Source organism: Cygnus atratus, chromosome 3 (assembly GCF_013377495.2).
Source record: "Cygnus atratus isolate AKBS03 ecotype Queensland, Australia chromosome 3, CAtr_DNAZoo_HiC_assembly, whole genome shotgun sequence".
Lineage (NCBI taxonomy): Eukaryota > Metazoa > Chordata > Aves > Anseriformes > Anatidae > Cygnus > Cygnus atratus.
Genome location: NC_066364.1, coordinates 77,289,521 through 77,309,735, shown reverse-complemented (window position 1 = coordinate 77,309,735; position 20,215 = coordinate 77,289,521). Strand labels below are relative to the sequence as shown.

The window sequence follows — 20,215 nt, the reverse complement described above, 5'->3', positions numbered from 1 at the left end:
TCCTGCTCTGCACTTAGCACCCTTCCCTCATCATGGGACATGGTTAGCTCTTGTTAGGGTTTCCAATGTTTTTATCTTAAAGATTTATTTCATGGACCTTGTTGATAGAAGTGCTACATACAGAAAGCTCCTAAAGTACTTTACATTTTGAAAATAATTTATATCAGCAGCACCTAACTTACTTGCTATTACATTTTGGCTACCTGTTTTATTTCAAGCTAGAACTTAAATTTACTAAGCTAGAATTTATTCAATTTTGGCATAATTCCGATTCATGTCATTGTCTGTTAGAATTCAGCACTGTATTTTGCCTAAATACATGCAGAATTCTTGTGACTTCATGACTAGCTACCTCAGTACAAGGTGCATCTTTATATAGCAGGAAATCTAAAAGTCTTATTAGTTTTAAATGGTAGGACTACCAGAGGGCTATCTTGAACCTAGAGCAACTGGTCTATTGATACTTTTTTATGTGAGGGATAGATGAGTCTGGGATGAGAAGGAGATGAATTAGAGGCTTTCAGCATAATTGTCAGCTATGCTCAGTGACAAGCCATGTTGTTTTGATGACATGTTAAGAGCCTGTTACCTTTGATTTTCTTTCACCAAATCTCCCATCTGTTAGAGCATGATTTTAGGTGCTCGTTCACCAGACTGTTGATGAGCAGTAGACTGCAGCTGAGGGCTGTGAACAACACTTGGGATACCTGGAATGTGTGTTATTTTGTCTCTGGCAGAGGAATTCAGTGGGAGACCATAAGTGTTCCCTACATTTCAGTGGGATTTTTGCATCCAGATTCTGATGGGACAAATAGAAGGCTGGACAGAATATATGTGGCAATAAGAGAAAAGCTATTGAGAAATGGCAGACTTAGAAGCTGATGTTCTGCTTTCATGGTGTTTATCATACAGTTGTGTTATACACAGTGTGAAAATTGCCAGGAGAAAGCATGTCCTAATATGTTTCAGTTTATAAAGAGAATGAGAGCCTTTTTAAATGGTTAGCCTGGCAACTTTCCTCAAGAGTTTGAAAGTCTGTCTTGAGTACTTTTTGACTTCTACGTTGCTACCTGGCTACCTATACTAATGTTTCTGCAACTGGAACTTGGGCATCAAGAAAATTGGTAACTACAGGGGAAAAAAAAAATCTTTGTTAGGACTTCATTAGCTCTACAGAGTGAAGAGTAAAAATAAGCATTTTGGACGTAAAATTGATGTTAGAAACAAGTCTCAACAGAATATATGCTGTTGGGGAAGCAAAGGTATTTAATTGTGGGTTGTTTTTTCTTTCACCATTTGAATATCCAGGAGAAATGGGTACATACATACATAGCTTATCTTTTTTATACTGTAATGCTCCAGCACTTTCCAGTCCTTGCTCTGTCCTGTTTAGTTCTCGTTCCCTATGCCCTTTCTTCCCTCCTTTTCTTTTCCAGGGTGACAGTGGGCAGTATTTTGTTTTTCTCCATGTAACACTGACCAGGGTATGGAGTTCTCCAGCCATGTGTGGTCCTCACCTGTGAAGAATGTTATTTTGTCCCAGAGCTTACTGGCAGCATGGCCAGGGGCCCCTTTTATTTATCCTCCATCTCCATGGTAAAAATGGAAGCTTTTGTGGTTTGAAATTCCATTTGTGGCTGATGCTACATTCTGACTTCAATAAATAAATGGAATGACTTTTAATATAGCTTATATAAACACTTGGAAGCTGTCTCTTTCATGCTTACAGCTATACCGTTGGCTGTATTGTGTGATAATTGGCAACTTACTGTCTTATAAAACACAAATCTGACAGCAAATTTCGAAAGCTGGAATGAGATCTGACTTAGACATAAACCCAACTGAACTGTGGCAAAGCAATTTGGAGGTGGGTTTATTTGCAACTTGCCTGTTCTGCATATCGATACCTAATTTCTGCTGTATAAAATACAAGGACCGTATTCATGGGTTAGAGCGTCTGGAATACATACATACCGTACAGCATCCATGCATTTATCCAATTATAGCATTTGTAATCCTAGTATTCTCAAGAAAGATATTCCTCAGTCTTTTTCTGTTAAGATAGAAGAAGGTCATCTATCTACATAACCCTCAGCAAGGCACTGGTGTTAGTGGTTTTGGATCAGATAGAAATCTGGGCCGCTGTGGGTGATAGTGAGCTACTGTGCTCTGCACAATACATCTGGCACCATACCCCAAAAAGGTTTGCAGTTACTGTCTGAATGCCATCAGCACCAAAGACAAATCTAGAACTGTGAGGTCAAAGTCCGTGTTCCACTGAAATCAAAGGAAAAGCTCTTGCAGGCTTTCCTTAGTACCAAAAATTCACTCCCAATTCCTGTCTTCCTCATTCACATTCAGGAATTGAGTCTAATAATTAATCTGTGGTTCCAGTTTGTTTCAAACCTTTACGACACTGCTAAGAAGGTGCACTGAACTGCTGAAGCCATTTTATTCATGTGTATCAGCACAACCACCGTTAGTATAGGTTACTGCCACTGTTTTTTTTTTGTTTTTTTTTTTTTTTTGGTTCTTAATTCTTTTAAGAACACGTGGTTTGGATGTGTTAAGGTTTACAGATCTGGGCTCTAACCAGTAATGTTCTTTTCACTATAAAGCTATAATAAATGCCTCTCAGGTTAGAAAATATTCTAAGTAATGGAATTGTATTGGAATAGTAAGCCTTATTTTTTTCTAAAAATTCAGAGATAATGCTGTCACACTATGAGAATTCATACGTTGCAGTTCATTAATGCTACCAAACCATATTTTTAGCTTTTCCATGGAGTTAAGAAATAAACATACCCATCTGGGCTGCAGAAAGAAGAAACTTTCTATAAATGTGTTTTTGCTTCTAAGGCAAAATCTTGTCCCAGTGGGACAAGCAAAGCTTGCCCGTGATGTTGGCAGCATTTTAAATGAAAATAGTGCTGATCAAGCTAGAAATTTCTGTGTATAATTGTAAAAGTTTTCTCTGTAAAAAGTGAAAGGGAATGTCTCTTGCAAAACTGACCGAACAAAAAGTGACCTCTCAAGAACAGAAGAGTTCCTTTTTTCTACCTTTCTGTAGTAAATGCTGCTTGCGCTAATAAAATCATTTTATTTTTTTTTTAAGTCAGTGGCTTGCTGACTACTGTTTTGTCCCCACTGCATTGAAAAAGATTGCTAGGGGCAGAAGGGAAACAAGATGGGAAGAAGGAAAGAAGAGAAGCTGGGAGAGGAGTGTGAGTCACCACCCCACATGAAATAGATGACCAAAATTGGAATGTTGCAAATTTTTAGCTTTCAAAAAGCTGTATTTCAAACACTACCTGCTTCATCTCAAAGCTAAGTAGACCACTCCACATGATCATAAAAATAGCTGATGAATAAGAAAAAGGTGATGGGAAATGTGTATCATTTCTCTCTTCTCCACACCTTCCCCCTTCCCTCTGCCCCAGTTCTTGGTGCTTGCATTTAAACACTGTGCAGTGGGTTTGTTATTCTGCCAAGGAAAAGCATTGCCCTTGACTTCTCTTCAAAAACAGCTAAAAGGAATGGCTTGTTCAGTGTTACTTCGAGTGGCCCCAAATCTTTCTTCTGTGCTGTGGGGTCTTCTGGTTGATCTGTTTCATCGCTTGTCAGTTTGAAAAAGGCTTTATTTATGACCTGTAAAGGAAAAGATAAAAGTAATCAGAGTCATGATAGTGAGAGCTTAAGTAGATGAAAAAGCACATGAAGTAATCAGTAAGTTAGATCAGCTGTAGCCAGCACGGGATAGACTCCATGGATGTTCAAATAAGCCCTTGATGCACTTGCTCTATAATGTGAAAAGGCCGTACAGCAGCTTGTACACTTGGGCTGTATGAAATCCTAGTACCCTTTATCCTGACAAAGCTTCAAACGTAGGACATCTTCCAAAAAGAAAAATGGCAAAGGCACTGAAATTACACTTTTAGAACATAATTTGCTGCCTTTTAATGGAAGATAGCCCTCCCCTTTAAGATCCCCCTTTCTTTGCTTTGGGACCTGAATGGTTGAACCTGTCTTCAGGTGAGGCAATGTGCCATGCTTGGTTCTGTTTTTGCAATTTCTGGGAGCAGTCCCACAGTGATCAAGGGAACAGCCCAATAACTGCCAGAGAAGCTGTGGATGCCCCATCCCTGGAGGCGCTCAAGGCCAGGTTGGATGGGGCATTGGCCAACCTGATCTAGTGGGTGGCATCCCTGCCCATGGCAGGGGGTTGGAACTGGCTGATCTTTAAGGTCCCTTCCAACCCAAACCATTCTGTGATTCTATGTACTGCAGCCTCCATCATTCAGTCCAGCTGTGGTACTTTGAGTTGTTCAAGCTCTTGGTATGCAGGCTAATTTGTGTGCATAGAACCTAGTGTGCTCAGACCTCAGACTTGGTGCTTGTATTGCATCCCCTGCTGTAATGATGAAATTTAAATGGTGTAAAGCAAACCTGTTCTGCTGTGACATTAATCAAAACAGTATTCGGTACCATTCAGTTATCTTGAATGTCCCCTGCTGATCAAGTATCCCTCATCGCTCATACTGTTTTGTTTTAGGTCAAGTTCTACAGTTAAACAGGCTAAAGCTGAGCAGAAGGCATATTTTGCTTAACACCAGTGATATATACCATACCTTCCCAACAGTTAGATTGGTGTCACTTATTTTACTGAGATCTGCCCCCTTTCCCAGCAATGCAGGCAGTTTCATATCTGCAAGAAGTTCCTGTAGATCAGAGCTGTCTTCTATTTTTAACTCTGGCAAAGTTAATTTAATTTCTCTGAAAAAGAGAGAGGAGAAGAGGGGGAGAGAGAGAGATGAGAGCACGTCCTCTGGTATTGAAGCCTGGTGTTTAGGCAGACTATGGGCAGCCAGTGGATGTTTCTTCTGCTAATACTGTGTCTGTCTGTTGTCCCTGAGTTTCTGTGAATCTCTGTTTGCACCCTCCCTGACAGGATCTGACCCTTATAGGAAAGCAGGGAGCAGGCAGGGCTGCTCTGCGCACCCTGTCCCACTAATTCCTATGGGAGGGTACATGCGTGTCCAAGCTGTACCTTGGGGACAGATCCTGGAGCCAGGCCACAAACTGCAAAGGGAGCTCGGACTCTACTTTGTCCAGGTCGTTGCCATTGATGGGTTGCAGCAGCACCAGAAGAGCGTTCTTGCTGACAGGGACTTCAATCACAGAAAAAGTCTCGCTGGCGTCAGTCTTGTACTTGAACGTCCCAGTTACTGACAGCATGGGGACTGAGATCGCCATGTTCGAATCGACCCAGAACTCCTGAGGCTCTTTTAGCCGTAAGGCTTTCTTAGCATTCACTGAAAAACAGACCAAGAAAGAAGTTGAATCTTCCTTCCCTTTCATCCTTCCTCCCCTCTGCCCCTTAACTGGTATATTGTTTGTTTTAAAACAACACACCACACTAGATAAGGACAGTGTGTGTAAAATCATACTTAGCTACTGTAAACATGTGTAACCTGTCTTTAATATGCCTTCTGGTAGCATCAGGCAGAGGCAGTGCAGATTTACAGAACAGAGTCTGAAAAATCATCAGGACTGTGACCAAAACTGCTATGTTTCTACCAGCTTTGTGACCAGGAAATGCAATAAATCTGGTAGAATTTTCTGCTTACTTTGTTACCTCCTCCCTCCCAAGCTGCCAAGGTGGTTCCCAGGTGGCTCATCGGTCTGATGCGGACGGTTTGGATTTCCTCTCCATCCCATGAGCAGCTGTGATGACCACGTGCTAGGACTGCTTGTTTGGGACCATATCTGGCAGGGCCAGCTACAGGAGTGCCCTCGCACAGCTGGAGCTGGCTCTTGAGGCAGCCAGGGGGCTGGTGCAAGGGAAGGTGGTACAAGCTCACCCTGGGGTCTTACCTTTGGCCATCTTGAGAACCAAAGCAATGGGGAAAGTAGCAAGCACAACACCAAAGGGTTGATTGAGCCTAGGAGGTCAAGAGGGACATACCTGAACACTTGCTAAACCTTGATATAAATTTCTTACCCAGTTCACAAGTATGGGAAGCCTTGCTCTCACCTCCTGCTGCTTCTGTGCAGCTTTGCATTTCAACATGTTATCTGCTCATTGCCATAGATCAGTGCTGCTGCCCAGTTAGGCAGATAATCCTGTTGACATTAAAGAAACTACTGCCGTCAGTGAGAAGGGCAAAGATCAGGAGTCTTGAAATTGCTATTTTGTGGAAAGGGGAATTAGGAAAACAGATTTATACGTTCTGGTAAAGAAAGGAATGCCTTCATTAAAGTAATATCAGTATAAAATAGGAGCTGGCATAGCTGTACTGCTAAATAGTCTATTCTCCAATAAATCCAGGGAAATGCTGGATCCTAACACCTTTAGTATATAATAAGGTGTGCATAGTAACACTTGTCTCCTAAATAACCTTGTATAAAAAGCACATTTAGGCACTTCCACTTAGTGTAAATTCACCAAAAAGCAGCAGCGGGTAGGAGATGTAAAAGGTATAAGCAAAACAAAACAAAACAAAACAAAATAAAATAAAAAATAAAGAGTTGTTCACTGTTTTTTCTTATGTCATAGGAATGAGGGATGGAAGCCGAAAGCAGAAAGGAGACACTTTGCCTGTGTAACCTGCGGAACTTACTCTCACAGGACAGCGGATGTCAAGAGTGTAACAGAATAAAACAAAAGGGGAAAAAAAAAAAAGAACCAAGCATTCGGAGAGTTAAATGTATCAAACTGGGGTAATAACTTTTTAAATAGTCTTGGGAAGGACATAAGGAATGTCACAGATAGAGGAAGCAGTGTCTAACTGCCTGCAAGGCAGCAGGTGAGGCAGTAGGCTCCTTACTGGTGGCTCCCATCATTTCTCTGAAGCAGCACTGCCCTCTGGCAGGGGTGGACGTGTGAAGGCACAGACCTTGGATTAGCTCCAGGCAGTTTTTATGTTCCTGTTAAGTAAAACGAGCTCCCATAAAGAGTTGACTCAAAGTGCCAGGAAGCTAATTGCCTCTGGAACATTAAACATGAATTTGGATGCAGAAAGTTTGCTATCTGAAGCAAGAGTGCTGCACGTCACAATTTAGTTGTACGCAGTTTTGTTAAATGCTGCCAATAGGGAGAAAAACAAAACAAAACAAATCCGATCTGGCAAATAAACCAGACAGGCAAATAAGCTGCTTCTTCAGCAGTACCATTTAAATTATTTATTAATTTACAATAGTGCATTTGGATCTGATCACACAAAATTTCAAAGCTCTGGTATTGACTTTGGGGCTGAGTCCATTAATACTGGGACAGCCATGAACCACAGCAAATCAACCCCACTGGGTTTGAAATGGCTCCCCATGGCCGTCTGCTGCTGAGGGTCTGGATGCCTTTGCCTTCAAACATGCAACTAGGTGTGTAATCCCCTGAAAAGGCTCCAAGAGAATTTAGAAGTCTTAATATGACTATTCACGTCTGGTTTTACAATAGTGTTGTTCTTAGGACATGGGAGAGACCTGTTCACAGAATCCTAGTATATCCTGAGCTGGAAGAGACCCTCAAGGATCACTGAGTCCAACTCCTGGCTCCACAAAGGACCACCCAAAAACCAAACCCATATGTCTGAGAGCATTGTCCAGACACTTCTTGATCTCCAGCAGGCTCGGTGCCGTGACCACTGCCCTGGGGAGCCTGTCCCAGAGCCCGACCACCCTCTGGGTGCAGAACCTTTCCCTAACACCCAGCCTGACCCTCCCCTGTCCCAGCCCCATGCCATTCCCTCGGGTCCTGTCGCTGTCCCCAGAGAGCAGAGCTCAGCGCCTGCCCCTCCGCTCCCCTCGTGAGGGAGCTGCAGGCCGCCATGAGGCCTCCCCTCAGCCTGCTCTGCTCGGGGCTGGACAAACCAAGGGACCTCAGGGGCTCCTCAGGTATCGTCCCCTCTAGGCTGTTCACCATCTTTGTAGCCCTCCCTTGGGCACTCTCTGATAGTTTTATGTCCTTTTTATACTGTGGTGCCCAAAACTGCACACAGTGCTCATGGTGAGGCCACACCAGCACAGAGCAGAGCAGGACAATCACTTCCCTCAACGAGCCTGGCAATGCCATACCTGAAGCACCCCAGGGTACAGCTGGCCTTTTGGGCTGCCAGGGCACACCATTGGCTCATGTTCAACTTGCTTTCGACCAGAACCCCCAGATCCCTTTCTGTGGGGCTGTTCTGCAGCCTCTCATCCCCCCAATATGGGTTGCTCCATCCCAGGTGCAGAATCCAGCGTTTGTTCTTGTTAAACTTCATATTGTTAGTGATTGTCCAGCTCTCAAGCTTGTCAAGATCTCTCTTCAAGGCCTCTCCACCCTCAACAAAGTCAACAGCTCCTCACGATTTAGTATCATCTGCGAACTTACTCAAAACACCTTCTAGTCCTACATCCAAGTCGTTTATGAAAACCTTGAAGAGAACTGGCCCTAAAATGGAGCCCAGCAGATCCCCATAAGTGACTGGCCACCAGCCTGATGTAACCCTATTTACTATAACTCTCTGAGTCCAAGCCATCAGCCAATTGTTCACCCATTGCATTATGTTTTTGTCTAGCTGCATGTTGGACAATTTGTTCAGAAGGATACTGTGAGAAACCGTATTGAATGCTTTACTGAAATCCAAAAAGATTACATTGACTGGCTTCCCTTGGTCAACTAGATAAGTGACCTTGTCATAAAATGAAATTAAGTGTGATAAACAGGACCTTCGCCTTGTGAACGAATGTTGCCTATGACCAATGACCGCATTATGGAGTATCTTCTGACAGCACCCACAAAAAGCAAAGAAAACTGGAAATCCAGTTTGCAAGTGGGAAGATAAAGGCACAAAAGCACCCTTTATCAGTAGAAACCCATTTAGAAACTTAAATCTCACTGCAAATTTACTGAAATACAGTCACTGGTACACAAACTGCCCTAAGGTGTGCCATCTCTGGTATTACATTCAGGCACTAGGATGCTGAAAAGCAAGTACACTCAGAGTTGTGGTGCAGTAGTATTTCTGGGACAGCAGTAATGGAACAACCCTAGGTAATTAAAGGATTGCCTTACTTCTAGTTTTGGATACTCTTCCAGTTTCACTAACTGGTAGCTTACTTTCTGACCTAGGAATTGCCTCCAGACTGTGGAAAAGTATTGCTTTTGCTTGCTTTAAACCTACATCCTGATGATTTTTGCCAGAAACTCCTCATGACTTTTAGTTCTTTTGTGGTAAGAAATCAAGCATGGTACTCTATTATTCATCTCACCACACCTTTCCTAACCCATGGTTTCCTGATCAAGGAAACTTTCCCTGAGGCCGTCTCCCTCCACCTCCTCTCCACTGCCCTTGCTGGCTTGTGGCTGAGTGAAGGGAGGCAGCGTGGAGACAGGACTCTGGGAATGGGACACTGCATGGGGCTGTGCTCCAGGTTCTCACCTGAGCTCTTCCCCCTTGCTGTTCGACCTTGCCTCCTTCCCAAGAGCAGGGCTGCTACCTGTCCACCCTGCCTGCCTTCAACACAGGTGCTTGCTCACCCTTACCTGACAAGCGGACATCCACCGCAAAGAGCAGATCGGTGGATGGGTCAAGGTCTGTCAATAAGCATTTGCTTCGACCCTCGCTTTTGGCCTCCACAAAGGTGTTTATTTGTTTTGTTGCCTCACTTGGATTTGTAAAGTCCACAGCTCGGGCGTAGAAAGCATCGGCTGAGGGGAACAAGTCATGCACGAACTGTTCAGATAAGGGTATGCCAGGGGCAGAGAAGAGGCAGAGTGTCTTGGAAAAGAGCAGCTCCTCATCCCTGTTTTTGATGAGGCTTTCAATAGTCCTCAGGCTTGCAAGGACCTTGTGCCCATCCACCCTAGAGGTGCAGTCAGGATCTCCAGATGGGGGAACAAATCCCAGCAAACCCTGCAAATCAGTGGCCGTCTGGTTGGATGCACCCAGGTAGAAAGACACCATGGAGCTGTAGAGACTGGTTGGGGACAGGAGGACATTTTGGCCTCGACGTGCTTCCCTCAGCTCACTGTAAAACCGCATGCCCAGGACATGCACAAAGTCCTTCAGGTAGCTCAGTTTCTGCCTCCCACGGCCACTCAGGCTCGGGGTGTCCAGCTTGACTTTGTCCTTCAGGTCATCTTCATAGGCAGGTGTGGTTTGGGACTCAATGGAGTCAGGGACAAATGTTTTCCTTCCCTCTTGGGCCAGGTTTTCCATATCCTCACAGGTACTCTTGTTGAAAGAAAACAAATTGAAAGGATGGACATAGACCCGGTCACAAGCCACCGCAGTGAGGCACAGGAGCAAGCAGAGAAGGTCTGCTGCCAGGTTCATGTCGGAAGACCACTTCCACAGTGTCTGCTGAAAGAAAAAGTGAAGGGGAAAGAAGACTGATCAGCCTGTTGTAAATACTGTTTCTCATATTTATATGGTGAGGTGCTCATACTGCATTGGAGTTACAAAGACAGGAAATGTAGTGTAGAGTGCCAGTTGGACTGCCTGCTCCCTGAAAAGGACGGGGTGAAATGGCCAACAGTTTCATGGCAGCAGGTGGGGATGTGCCAAGCATGGATTTGACTACATTACCTACTTAGATATCCTGAAGATTGAGCATTGGAAGCAACATGGTAGTGCTCTGCAATGAGTTAGGCTTGCAAGCTAGACTGTGCTAGTTCTGGCAAAACATTATAATAATGCAGCTATATTGCTCCTGGGACCTAGTCAGAGCTATCTCTGCAAATTGCTGCACTAAATCTTGCTGACACATGGACGAGTTAAGCGATTTGCCTGCTGTTACAGGGGAAGTGGGTTTGGAAACCAGGCCTCTTAAGGTCCCACTGCTGAACTCTCCTACTTTGTATGTCTAGTCAGCATAATATCTGGCACTAACAAAGCATTTTGTGTTTCCATAGCCCAGTGCAAACATTCTTTCTAGCTTCTAGGCAAACACACTCAGGGCTCCCTTACAAAAATGTGCTAACACAGAAACCAAGAGCTTATTTTCATAGCACCTTCATTATTTGAATACCGAGTTAGAAGGGATAAACTCTGGTTTTCTCTTCTGTGAGAGCAGTCCTCCTGTGGTAAAAGACCTCCTGCTGCTCTTGTTTTTCCTGACTAGAAATAGAGAAATTTCTTGAACTTTGATGTCACCAGTGTTTCGGAACAAAGGACCTGGTACATATTGGGAATGCAAAAGGCATAGGCACACATACATGCACATACATATGAACATCCACATGTATACGCAAACACACTGACAAACTGTGTTTATAATTCTCACTTTTCCTGTATCCAGTTTTTGATAACTAATAGCTCTGTTGCACCTTCCTTGGATTTGTAATCTGCAACTTTGGATTTGCATATCTGAAATCCAAATGAGTCAGAAATGACACTTCTGTATGAATAATGCTTATCATTTGCCAAAAATGCTGTTAATCAGAGCTGTATTTTTACACTAATAGTTATATCTTGCTAGTTGCAACTCTGTTCACCCTCTTATTTACCTCACAGCAGCCACTGCTGGCAGCAAGCTCCCTAGCCCCACTGGTGCCAGAGCTTGCTTCTCCCCTGAGCCACCATGCTGACCCTCATGGGCAGAAACAGCAAGAGGGGCAGTCCTCACTGCCGGCACTTACACCAGGCCCGATCTGTGGTGAAGCAAACGTGATTTATTTCCTTAAAGAAGTCAGCCTAGAGCCTTTCAGAAAAGCATGAAAACTTGAGCTGAAAAACTGGCATGCAGAGCAGATCCATCGAGTATGCTTACTAGCCTCCGTCCGTGCCGGTGTCCCCCTGTGGACGATGTCTCCTCTGGGACAGGCTCCTTGTGGCACCTTCTTGCTCCGGGAGCTGTGCGTGGTGATGTCCAGGGCATTTATGCCCTTCCCAGAGGAGGGGCCTTTCTAAAAGTCTCCAGTGACATTGCACAAAGCTACTTTACATCACAGGCTGGGAGGCCAAAAAATGTTAGTTCGGACCAGATAGGGCCTGATAAAACTGGAGCATGATTTATCACTGGATGCACAGAAAACTCCAGAGATCAATACACAACCTTTAACCCGACCCAGCGCATTTGTGTAGCCTGCAGTTACACATTTACTGAGATGGACACAGTCATTTGATTACGCAGAAGAACTGATTATAGGACCTGAAAATAACTCTGCTCGTTTTGTGCTGGACTCAAAGAAATGCAGATTTCCTTGTGCCTGCATTTGTTGCACAGTCAGACCAGACTTTTTCCTTTTTGGATAAGTTGCTTTTAAGCTCTGACCTGTGGCTTGTGTACCCATCAGTGAGTGTGATATGTCAATTTTTACCATTTTGTACCCTCTTGACCTATCCAGAAGATCAAAAGTTTCCTTGTTTTCTTCTTCAAAGCAAAATGTGGTGGAAAGGAGAGGATGAAAACTAGACGGATTAGGTCACCAGATCCAGCTGACAGAGAATTTACCCCTCCCACTCTCGGCTTCCCAAGTCTTATTTAGCAAAAGCAGTGGGATTCAGAGATCTATCTGCTGCTTTTGGAGTGGTCCTTCAGCTTTGGTGTGCCCCTTTTTGTTCTTAAAGCAACTAAATAGCCGGCTAAACTGGGGATGATGCAGTTGGTCTGAGCCATGGTGTCCTGTTACATGGGAACCTCAAGGAGGAAGCCACAAGCCAAGGCAGAACAATGTTGTGGGTGCACCTGGGCTGTTGGAGCTGGTGAAGCTGATGGTGCTGACACAGATAGCCAAGCCCTGCTAGGCCAAGCACAAGTGACAGAGGGATGGAAAATATCTGTCTCTGCAGCACTGCTTTTCATTTGAACAATTTGACTACTTTAGCTGTAATGAGTCCTGAGCATAGGCCTGTATGACATGCTGTCATGTAACGAGGCCCAAGCAAACAGCTTGAAATATTTAAGGTGTTTTCTCCTCTTGCTGCTGGAGCATCTCACTCTGAGAAGCATCTGGCAGCAGAACAATCCCTGAGCATCTGCACCATCTCCAGACGGCTATAAAATGCATGGAGCCTGGCCATGGATCCAGGCAATAGGAGAAGTAGTCACTCTGTGGCTCCTGCAGTGCACCATGGTCTAGTGCACCATTATGCACTAGCGTATTTCTTAGATCTTTGTCATTTATCTTTTCAGTTTCTGCTAAAGGAGGAGATTTCAGACTACGAAGAACATACATTGCCACACCTGGGAACATATTTTGTCCTAGTAAGACTTAATTACAGTCAGTTTTACATTCTACTTCTGAGCCATTTTTAAGGTAGAGTGCACAAGCGTTATTCCAATTACTATATGTGGACCCTTTTGTCAGGCTTTTTTTTTTTTTTTTCTGTTGGGTTGCCATGGTTTTAGGAATGAACATATGCTTTAAGACTTCAGCAAGAGGAGAGTCTCTATCCTGCCTTTCAGCTGTGGTGTCCACAGATTTTCTTCCCCAAAGAGAGCTGTGCCAGAAAAATTGCACTGGGAAAAAAATAGGTGAAAAACTTTCCAAAAGCTAGGAACTCAAGAAGCTAAAAGCAAGATCGTTCCTAAAAGCATTGCCTGTACAAAGAAAGCCCAAAGCCTGTGCACATTGCCTAACAAATCTTATCTTGCAATAGCCACAATAAAGGTATAAATAAACACAGACCTCTCAAACGTGCTGTCCAAGGAAGAGGTTCCTGTCCTTCTTTTGCTCCACTCCTCCTGATCTCAGGAGAGGACTCATGTCTCCCTTTTATACCCACCCTTACATAAGCTGGCCTGAGCTCCCTTCCCCCCTGCACTGCCCTCATTTCTCTTCAAAACCTGCCTCTGTTTTTCCTGTTTGTTATTCATGGTCACAGCTGCCTTCTCCAGAGAGGGAGCACAGAGTGGCTGAAAACCCGTTCCCGCTGGTACTGTGGTCACTGCTCCGCTTGCAGCCTTGCTTCTCGCCCATTTTGTGCCATTGAAATGAAATCCCTTTGCCAGCCAGCCTTCCTCTTCTGACATGCAAGTCGGGGAGCAATGTGCCGCCCCATGAAAACTTCTGGGTGGTGTTGCTGCCTCTTCTTCTTTATGTAAATGCTATCACATTTGCTTTGGAAATTTTAACCCTAGTAGGGGAACACGGATCTTACAGCCAACAGTGAGTAATTAGGTCTTGAATATGTTTTTTTCCAAGCTCAAATTTCAATTGATTGGTAAGCCAGCGATTCTTTTGCTGAAGAACACCCTGTCTCTGTTCCACTGAAAAGTGTTTTCATTGATCCAGATAGCTCTGGGAAAAGCTGCATAAAATTCAGCACTTTGTGCAGGGACAATAGTAAATATTTTATTCTGTTTTGTTTTTGTTTTTTTGCTCAGCCTGTTTTCCAGTCTTCCCAAATTTTGCTCTGAGATCTGAATTCGAAGGGGCCAGATATACTACAAGGATGTCTCCCTGTCTCCTGTGAGGTTAGGATGGGATTTATGGAGAAAGAAGTTACCGTGGATAGAGGATAATGAATTACACTGCTCACAGACTTGGCCCACAGGCAGTGCTGAGAACCTCAACATGGGCTCTTTGTAGGTCGAGCTTGCACTTCTGACCTCTGCAGATAATGAATTTGCATTGGGTTAACTCAGACAGCCTGTACGTAGTCATGTATCATTTGTTACTAAATTAGAGGGTTTCTTTCTTTGAGACTAGAAGTACCCTGAATGGGAAGCAGGGCCCAAACAGTTCATCTGCACAACCTGCGGGTTTAAGTTGGTAATTGCAAATCTCTACTCCCCATCAATATTCATAATGCTTCCTTCTCTTTTTCTTTGGTAAGGGAAGACCACATGAGGTCTGGACGAGGCACCAAGAGGAGAGAACAAACTGCAAGGACAGGAAAAAAGGGAGAAAGAGGAAGCCTGTGTGGGAGGACCTGACAGAAAGGAGACAAGGAATATTCCTTTATCAGCAGTGGTTGCTGCAGGGATGGCAGGCAGGCATCACGCTGGAAGGAAGAGCATTTGTGAGACACCTGGGAAAATCTCTGCAGAGCAGCCAAGTGCCTGGGGAGACCAAGGCACTTTGGGTTGGAAGAGTGACCACTGGGATGGGGAGTGTAAACGTAAAATGATGGAGACAAGCCCCAAGTCCTTACTCGCTGTTTTGCCACACTGCCAGAATCAGAAGGATCCCAGTAAAATTGCCATGCAGAAAATGTAACTAAGAGGAAGTGCACTTCCTCGTATATAAACTGCAGAAGGCACTGCCATAAGATGCTGTGGAGACTGAAAGCGTTAACTGGTACAGAAAAAGATTAAATGAACTCACTGAGGGCACAGCCATCAGAGGCTGCAGAACACAACAGTCCAGGTACAACAGCTAACTTGGGAAATCCCTGCACAGCCCTGAGTTTTAGTTTGATCCACACAACAGCTCACATGCTCCTCTCTAAGGGCTTGTCTACAGCCTGTGATGGAAATAGAGATGTCTGAGCTTAACTTGGCCAGTGTAACTTGGCTCACCCTGCATCACCGACGGGAAATACTATTTTCGCAGTGCTATGTCAGTGAAGCATCACACCTAGCAAACCTGACCCCAGCCAGGGCACTGCTGGGCACTGCTCCATCGCACAGCACATTTAGGAGCCCACTGTTGACTCTTCAAAATCAATAAGCCTCAGACAATTTGAAAATTTTTCAAAAATAGTGGCTAGGCTCCAAATATTAGTTAGACACTTTTCATGTTTTGTTTTGTTTTTCTTGCTTAGTCAAAGTACCTGTAATAACTAGTGGCAGAGTCACTGCACCAGGGTCTGAACTCTGTCTCTGTCTCCTGCCAGACCTTTGGGCTCTGGTCTCACTTCTGCTGCACAGAAAGTACTCAGGGGCTTTTTCCAGAGTAAATACGTAGGGAAGAGGGAGGGGGTACAGATCTGCTGATGGGTCAGGCAGGTTCCTGCACGGTAGTAAACCAATTTTCCCCAGTTCTGTGAGAACTGTGGCAAGTTGCCGTGGGCCTGATTTTATTTGTTTATTTTTCCTATCTCTGGTGAGGAAAGGCTGTGCAAAGTAATTTTTTTGGACTATTTTAATGGAACTTTGATAAGGAATAGCTTTGTATGTGATTTTTATTTTCTCCCTGTTTTCTCTGTACACCTGACTCCTGCCCTTGTTGGCTGGAAACGCTTTTCTGTGAAAGCAGCACTGGGGATGTACTCAGTGCTTGCCCAATTTTTTGTGTAAAGAGGATTGCAAAAATGCTTCTCAATAATAGCATTCAAAGTACAGATGACGAAAGAGAGATTATCCCGCTTCTGCTGCAGGGTCTCACAGTGAGGGACAGCACGGCTGCTATAAAACTCAAGGACCATGTGCATACAGCTTAACCCTAACGCCAATTTTTCAGTACAGAAACTGAACCAAACCCGTGCTTGACTTGGTGATTAGCCAGCATAATCGCTGTGGTCCTCCCACCCTGGCCTTCACCTGCCTCTGTCCCGCACTCATCCCTGTGCTGGGACAGAGGGATGCAGCGTGCCAGCCCGGACGGTGCCAAAATACACACGGTGAGTGGGTGGCTGGAGGCTGACTCAGGTAGCTGGGGCCTGCCCAAAATGATGCATGGGGCATGATGCCCCCTCCTCGCAGGGACAGAGGAGCGTCACCAGCTCTGCATCTCCTTCTGCTCCTCAAGGAACGGTCCCCTTGAGGGAGGTCTTTGTGCTGGTGACCACCCACCTGCAGAGCTCATCAAACGGTGTAATACCTGCAAATGATTCTGGGTCCTTCCCTGCAGCAGGTGCTGTGAGGAGCGGAGACGATCCCAGACTGAAGCAGCCAGGACAGCATGGGGCTGTCCTAAGACGGAAAGGGGACACAGAGAGGTGACGCGATTCACCTTCAGCCATACAGTGGGTTAGAAGCACCTCAAGGACAAGAATCCAAGTTTCATGCCTCTCAGCCGAGTGCATTACCTACTTGATCACGCTGTACCTGAATACCTCAAATGACATCCAGGGACGGCAGTGCCTGCACGGCATGATGCCTGCCTCAAAGAGCCGGAGCAAGCTTTGTTGTGAGATTGACGCACTTTGTGAGATGCTCCTGCTGAATGCCTTTGTGTCAAGGAGGAGTTTTGCACCTTCCCAAGATTTCCCAGCTGGGTCAGCCATGAAGTCTTCAGGATGTTCCCTGCGGTGAGTGAGGAAAGTAGCCAGGTGACTGCTGTCTGGCAGATGCTACAACACTAGGTCCAGAAGGCTCTGCCACCAAGCATCCTGCTCCCCTGAGTGTTGTGAGATTGCCACCACAAAGTTCAGTGAAGCTTTACTCCCTGGGGATCCTCTTGGTGAGACCTGGAGAGGTTAATCCTTGGTAGCTCCACTGGGATATTGAAATTCTCATTGCATCCCCAGGGCACCATTCAGTAGGTAGTTGTTTTCTAGCCTGGAAAAGGCTGCTATTCAGTGAAATTAAAAGCAGTACCACAGAAAGACCTTTGGAAGCTGGAATATCCCCACCTGAGCCTCCCTCAGCCACCTCTACTCCTTCTCCTGCTCCTCTGCCCACAGCTTCTTGCCCAGGGTGGGCAGGTAGCAGCAGGACTCAGCTATTTTGGCTGCTATTCAGTGTTCCTCTGAGAATAATGTCTGCAGCAGTTTCCCCATTCTCCCTTTCTCATTTGAGCAGCAGTTTTGATCATACATGGTAGATACAGTTTGTTTTTGGGAAATGGACCGGCTCATTCCCTACTGTGGTGGTGTAGGGACTCTCTTGTTTCCAGGAGTTGTAGCTGCCAAAAGGAAGCTCCTACGCACAAAAAGACAGACATGGGGGCAAAAATGCAACTCTCTTGGGCCAGCAACCACAATTTCCAACCCTCCAAATATAGAATCATAGAATATGATCCATGATATAAAATAAAGGCAGAAGCCTCCCGAGACCTGAGATAAGGAGGCGGCGTTTGGGTTGGCTTTGATTCGAGGGGTACACAACTGCTACCAGCCAAGCTGTGGGGCACGTTGGCCTGCCTCCCACTCTCAGATCCCGTAGACAGATGAAGAGAGGTGGAAAGCAGTGAGGCAGAGAGGGGCAGACAGCTTTATGGTAAGGCTGCCCGGGCTGCCAGAGCCCCGCAGAGCCTCACAGGGCTGCTGACACACCAGCTCCAGCAGGGCTAGCTCCGGCCAAGGCAATGGGACTATTTGCAGAGCTCAGGCCTGCAGAAGGAAAACAGCAAAGGCAGGAGCTAACCCAGCAGCCTGCAGAAGCTCTCGCCTGCCTCTCCTGATCCGAAGCTGCCTCCATGTGGAGGGCCCCGGCCTCGCAGCGCCCGGCTGCCTCCACCGCGGCCAGGGGCACTCGGTGGTGCTCTCGCCTGCCTTCGCTTCGTGCAGCCCAGAGTTCTGAAAGCAAACGGGGGAAAGATTAAATTTATACCCACCGGTGGCTTTTTGCAGGAAATAATAAAAGAGCTTGTGACTGAAGTTTCTGAGGTTTCAGTAAGTGGTAACAGTCAGAGAGCAGAATTTCCTGCTCTTGTTTCTACTGGGTGGTTTTTAAGCAAACGCTTAAATGTTTGCTGCAGTTTAGGATTCATTTTATTTTTATCTTGCCTTATTTTTCCACCTTTTCCATGTTAATGGTAAAATTACATTTTAGCTTACTGCCTAAAGGAGAAAGCTGAAGAATAGGAAATCCAGCTCAGGGTCCTCCTATTGAGAAGAGAATTAAGCCTGCCTCCCAGTCAGGCTGCTGAAACACGTGCTGATGAAAGCCTCTGTAAACCATAATCCCCCCTCCAGGCCCCCCCAAATAAAATAATAATAACAACAACAACAACAAAAAAAACAGTGGAAACAGTGGGAGCTCTTATAACTATTCTCCCAGGAAAATTTGAGCTCCTGTAGGGCTTTCCCCTGACTCATGGGGTTTGAAGAGATGCTGTAGCTTGGCTCCTCTCCCACACTGCCACTTGGTGTTTCACAGTCCAAAGAAAAAGAATAAAACTAATCTTAAAAGCACCCTTTTGTTTGTAAAACGACCTCTTTCCAAAGTAACGGATTAATGAAGCAGCATTGGCTCAGCTCTGACAAAAGCCTGGAAGAGCAGCTCGGAAAGCTGTGCCTGTTTGTCTTGGTAAAGCACTCAGATGGCTGTCTAACAATGATATTTCAGCTGCCAGCACAGATAACGTTGTCATTATTCACCAAAGCACACAAAAAGATGTTTTTCATGTTGCTGTTTTTTTTTTTTTTTTTTTTTTTTCATGGGTATACAACAGAGGGGAGTAGCGATGCTGGGCAAAAAAGGGGACAGACCCAGTCAGGGAGGGCAGAGATGCTGCCTGGTCCTGAGATGCCATGAGCATTAGGGACCCCCAGGCACCGTGGGCTACACTGTGAAACAAGTCAGCCCCAGGGGATGTCTGCTCTGTGTCAGCATTTCATAGCCAGGCGGCGGGCAGCGGTGGCAGAGCTGCACGCAGTGTGGCTGAGTCCTAAAACAGAATTTGGGACAGGCACCTCTTTAGGACAAGGCCCTTTTGCTGTTCCACAATATGGAGAAAATGGCCTGGCTGTGGCCTCTCGCCTCTTGCTGCTGTGCAAAATGATAATGAGCACTCACTGTAATTTTGGCTTCCTCCTCTAGATGAGATTTTGATATCTTGCAATTCCTCCAAGGTACTTTTTTTTCTTGACTAAGCCCAGAGCAGGATTTCCAAAGGGCACTCATCGATGTCCCTCCCCTTGATTTCCAGTAGCTTTCTCATTGCTCTACAGCAGTTTTCACTAGGCTGGCCCGTGACATTTCGTAGGGCAGTCTAGTCCTCAGGCCTGGCTTGCAGTCCCAGCACAACCCCTAAAACCCTGCATGACCTTCCTGACCTCCCCTCCCTTTGCTCTCTTCTGCCTCTGGAAATGAAAGAGAGAGAAGGATGCTCCAGCCCCTCTCCAGAGAACAGGCCAGAGAGAGCCTGTAGGGCCTTACTGCTGGAAGCTGAAGTTAAAGTCCTAAAAAAATAGCCCCAAGCTGGGCTCAGTTTGTCTGGTCTCAGCTGTAGGTGGAGCATTGTAATGTCCCAAGTTAGCAAAGATGTGTGCAGGAGCATATGCAAACTCTGCCAGGCTGCAAGCCACCAGGCAGAAGTCCACGCTCTGCATTGAGCCAAGTAATGGAAAGTATAAGAAATAGTGTGGTTTCATGTGACTGTGGCTGTGACATTTGGATTCGAATCAATGCACAAGTTCAGAGGGCGCCAAGCAGTTTAAAATAAGACTAATCTCAGAGA

At 45.5% G+C, this 20,215-nt stretch overlaps 1 protein-coding gene across 2 annotated transcripts; it reads right to left on the bottom strand.

Annotated features, from left to right (window-relative positions):
* Positions 1-1,848: 1,848 nt before the first annotated feature.
* On the bottom strand, positions 1,849-11,866 carry AGT (angiotensinogen). 2 transcript variants are annotated; one of them, XM_035538517.2, is made up of 5 exons: positions 11,752-11,866; positions 9,524-10,343; positions 5,048-5,312; positions 4,629-4,773; positions 1,849-3,648 (listed from the first exon to the last, which is right to left on the bottom strand). In XM_035538517.2, the coding sequence occupies exons 1-5, from the start codon at positions 11,857-11,859 to the stop codon at positions 3,457-3,459; spliced, it is 1,530 nt and encodes a 509-aa protein (XP_035394410.2). In that variant the 5' UTR covers positions 11,860-11,866; the 3' UTR covers positions 1,849-3,456. The 2 variants fall into 2 exon arrangements, with proteins under 2 accessions (XP_035394410.2, XP_050565594.1); XM_050709637.1 differs by having other exon boundaries at positions 2,242-3,648; positions 9,524-10,340; positions 11,756-11,829.
* Between the last annotated feature and the right edge of the window lie 8,349 nt (positions 11,867-20,215).

Excerpts from the sequence above, each read along its gene's own strand:
- AGT (XM_035538517.2), bottom strand. The coding sequence starts at position 11,859 with ATGCCCTGGACATCACCACGCACAGCTCCCGGAGCAAGAAGGTGCCAC. Across the intron at positions 10,344-11,751 it reads ACCGGCACGGACGGAGGCTA|CAGACACTGTGGAAGTGGTC; the intron begins GTAAGCATACTC and ends TTTTTCTTTCAG. Across the intron at positions 3,649-4,628 it reads CCAATCTAACTGTTGGGAAG|GTCATAAATAAAGCCTTTTT; the intron begins GTATGGTATATA and ends TTTCCTTTACAG.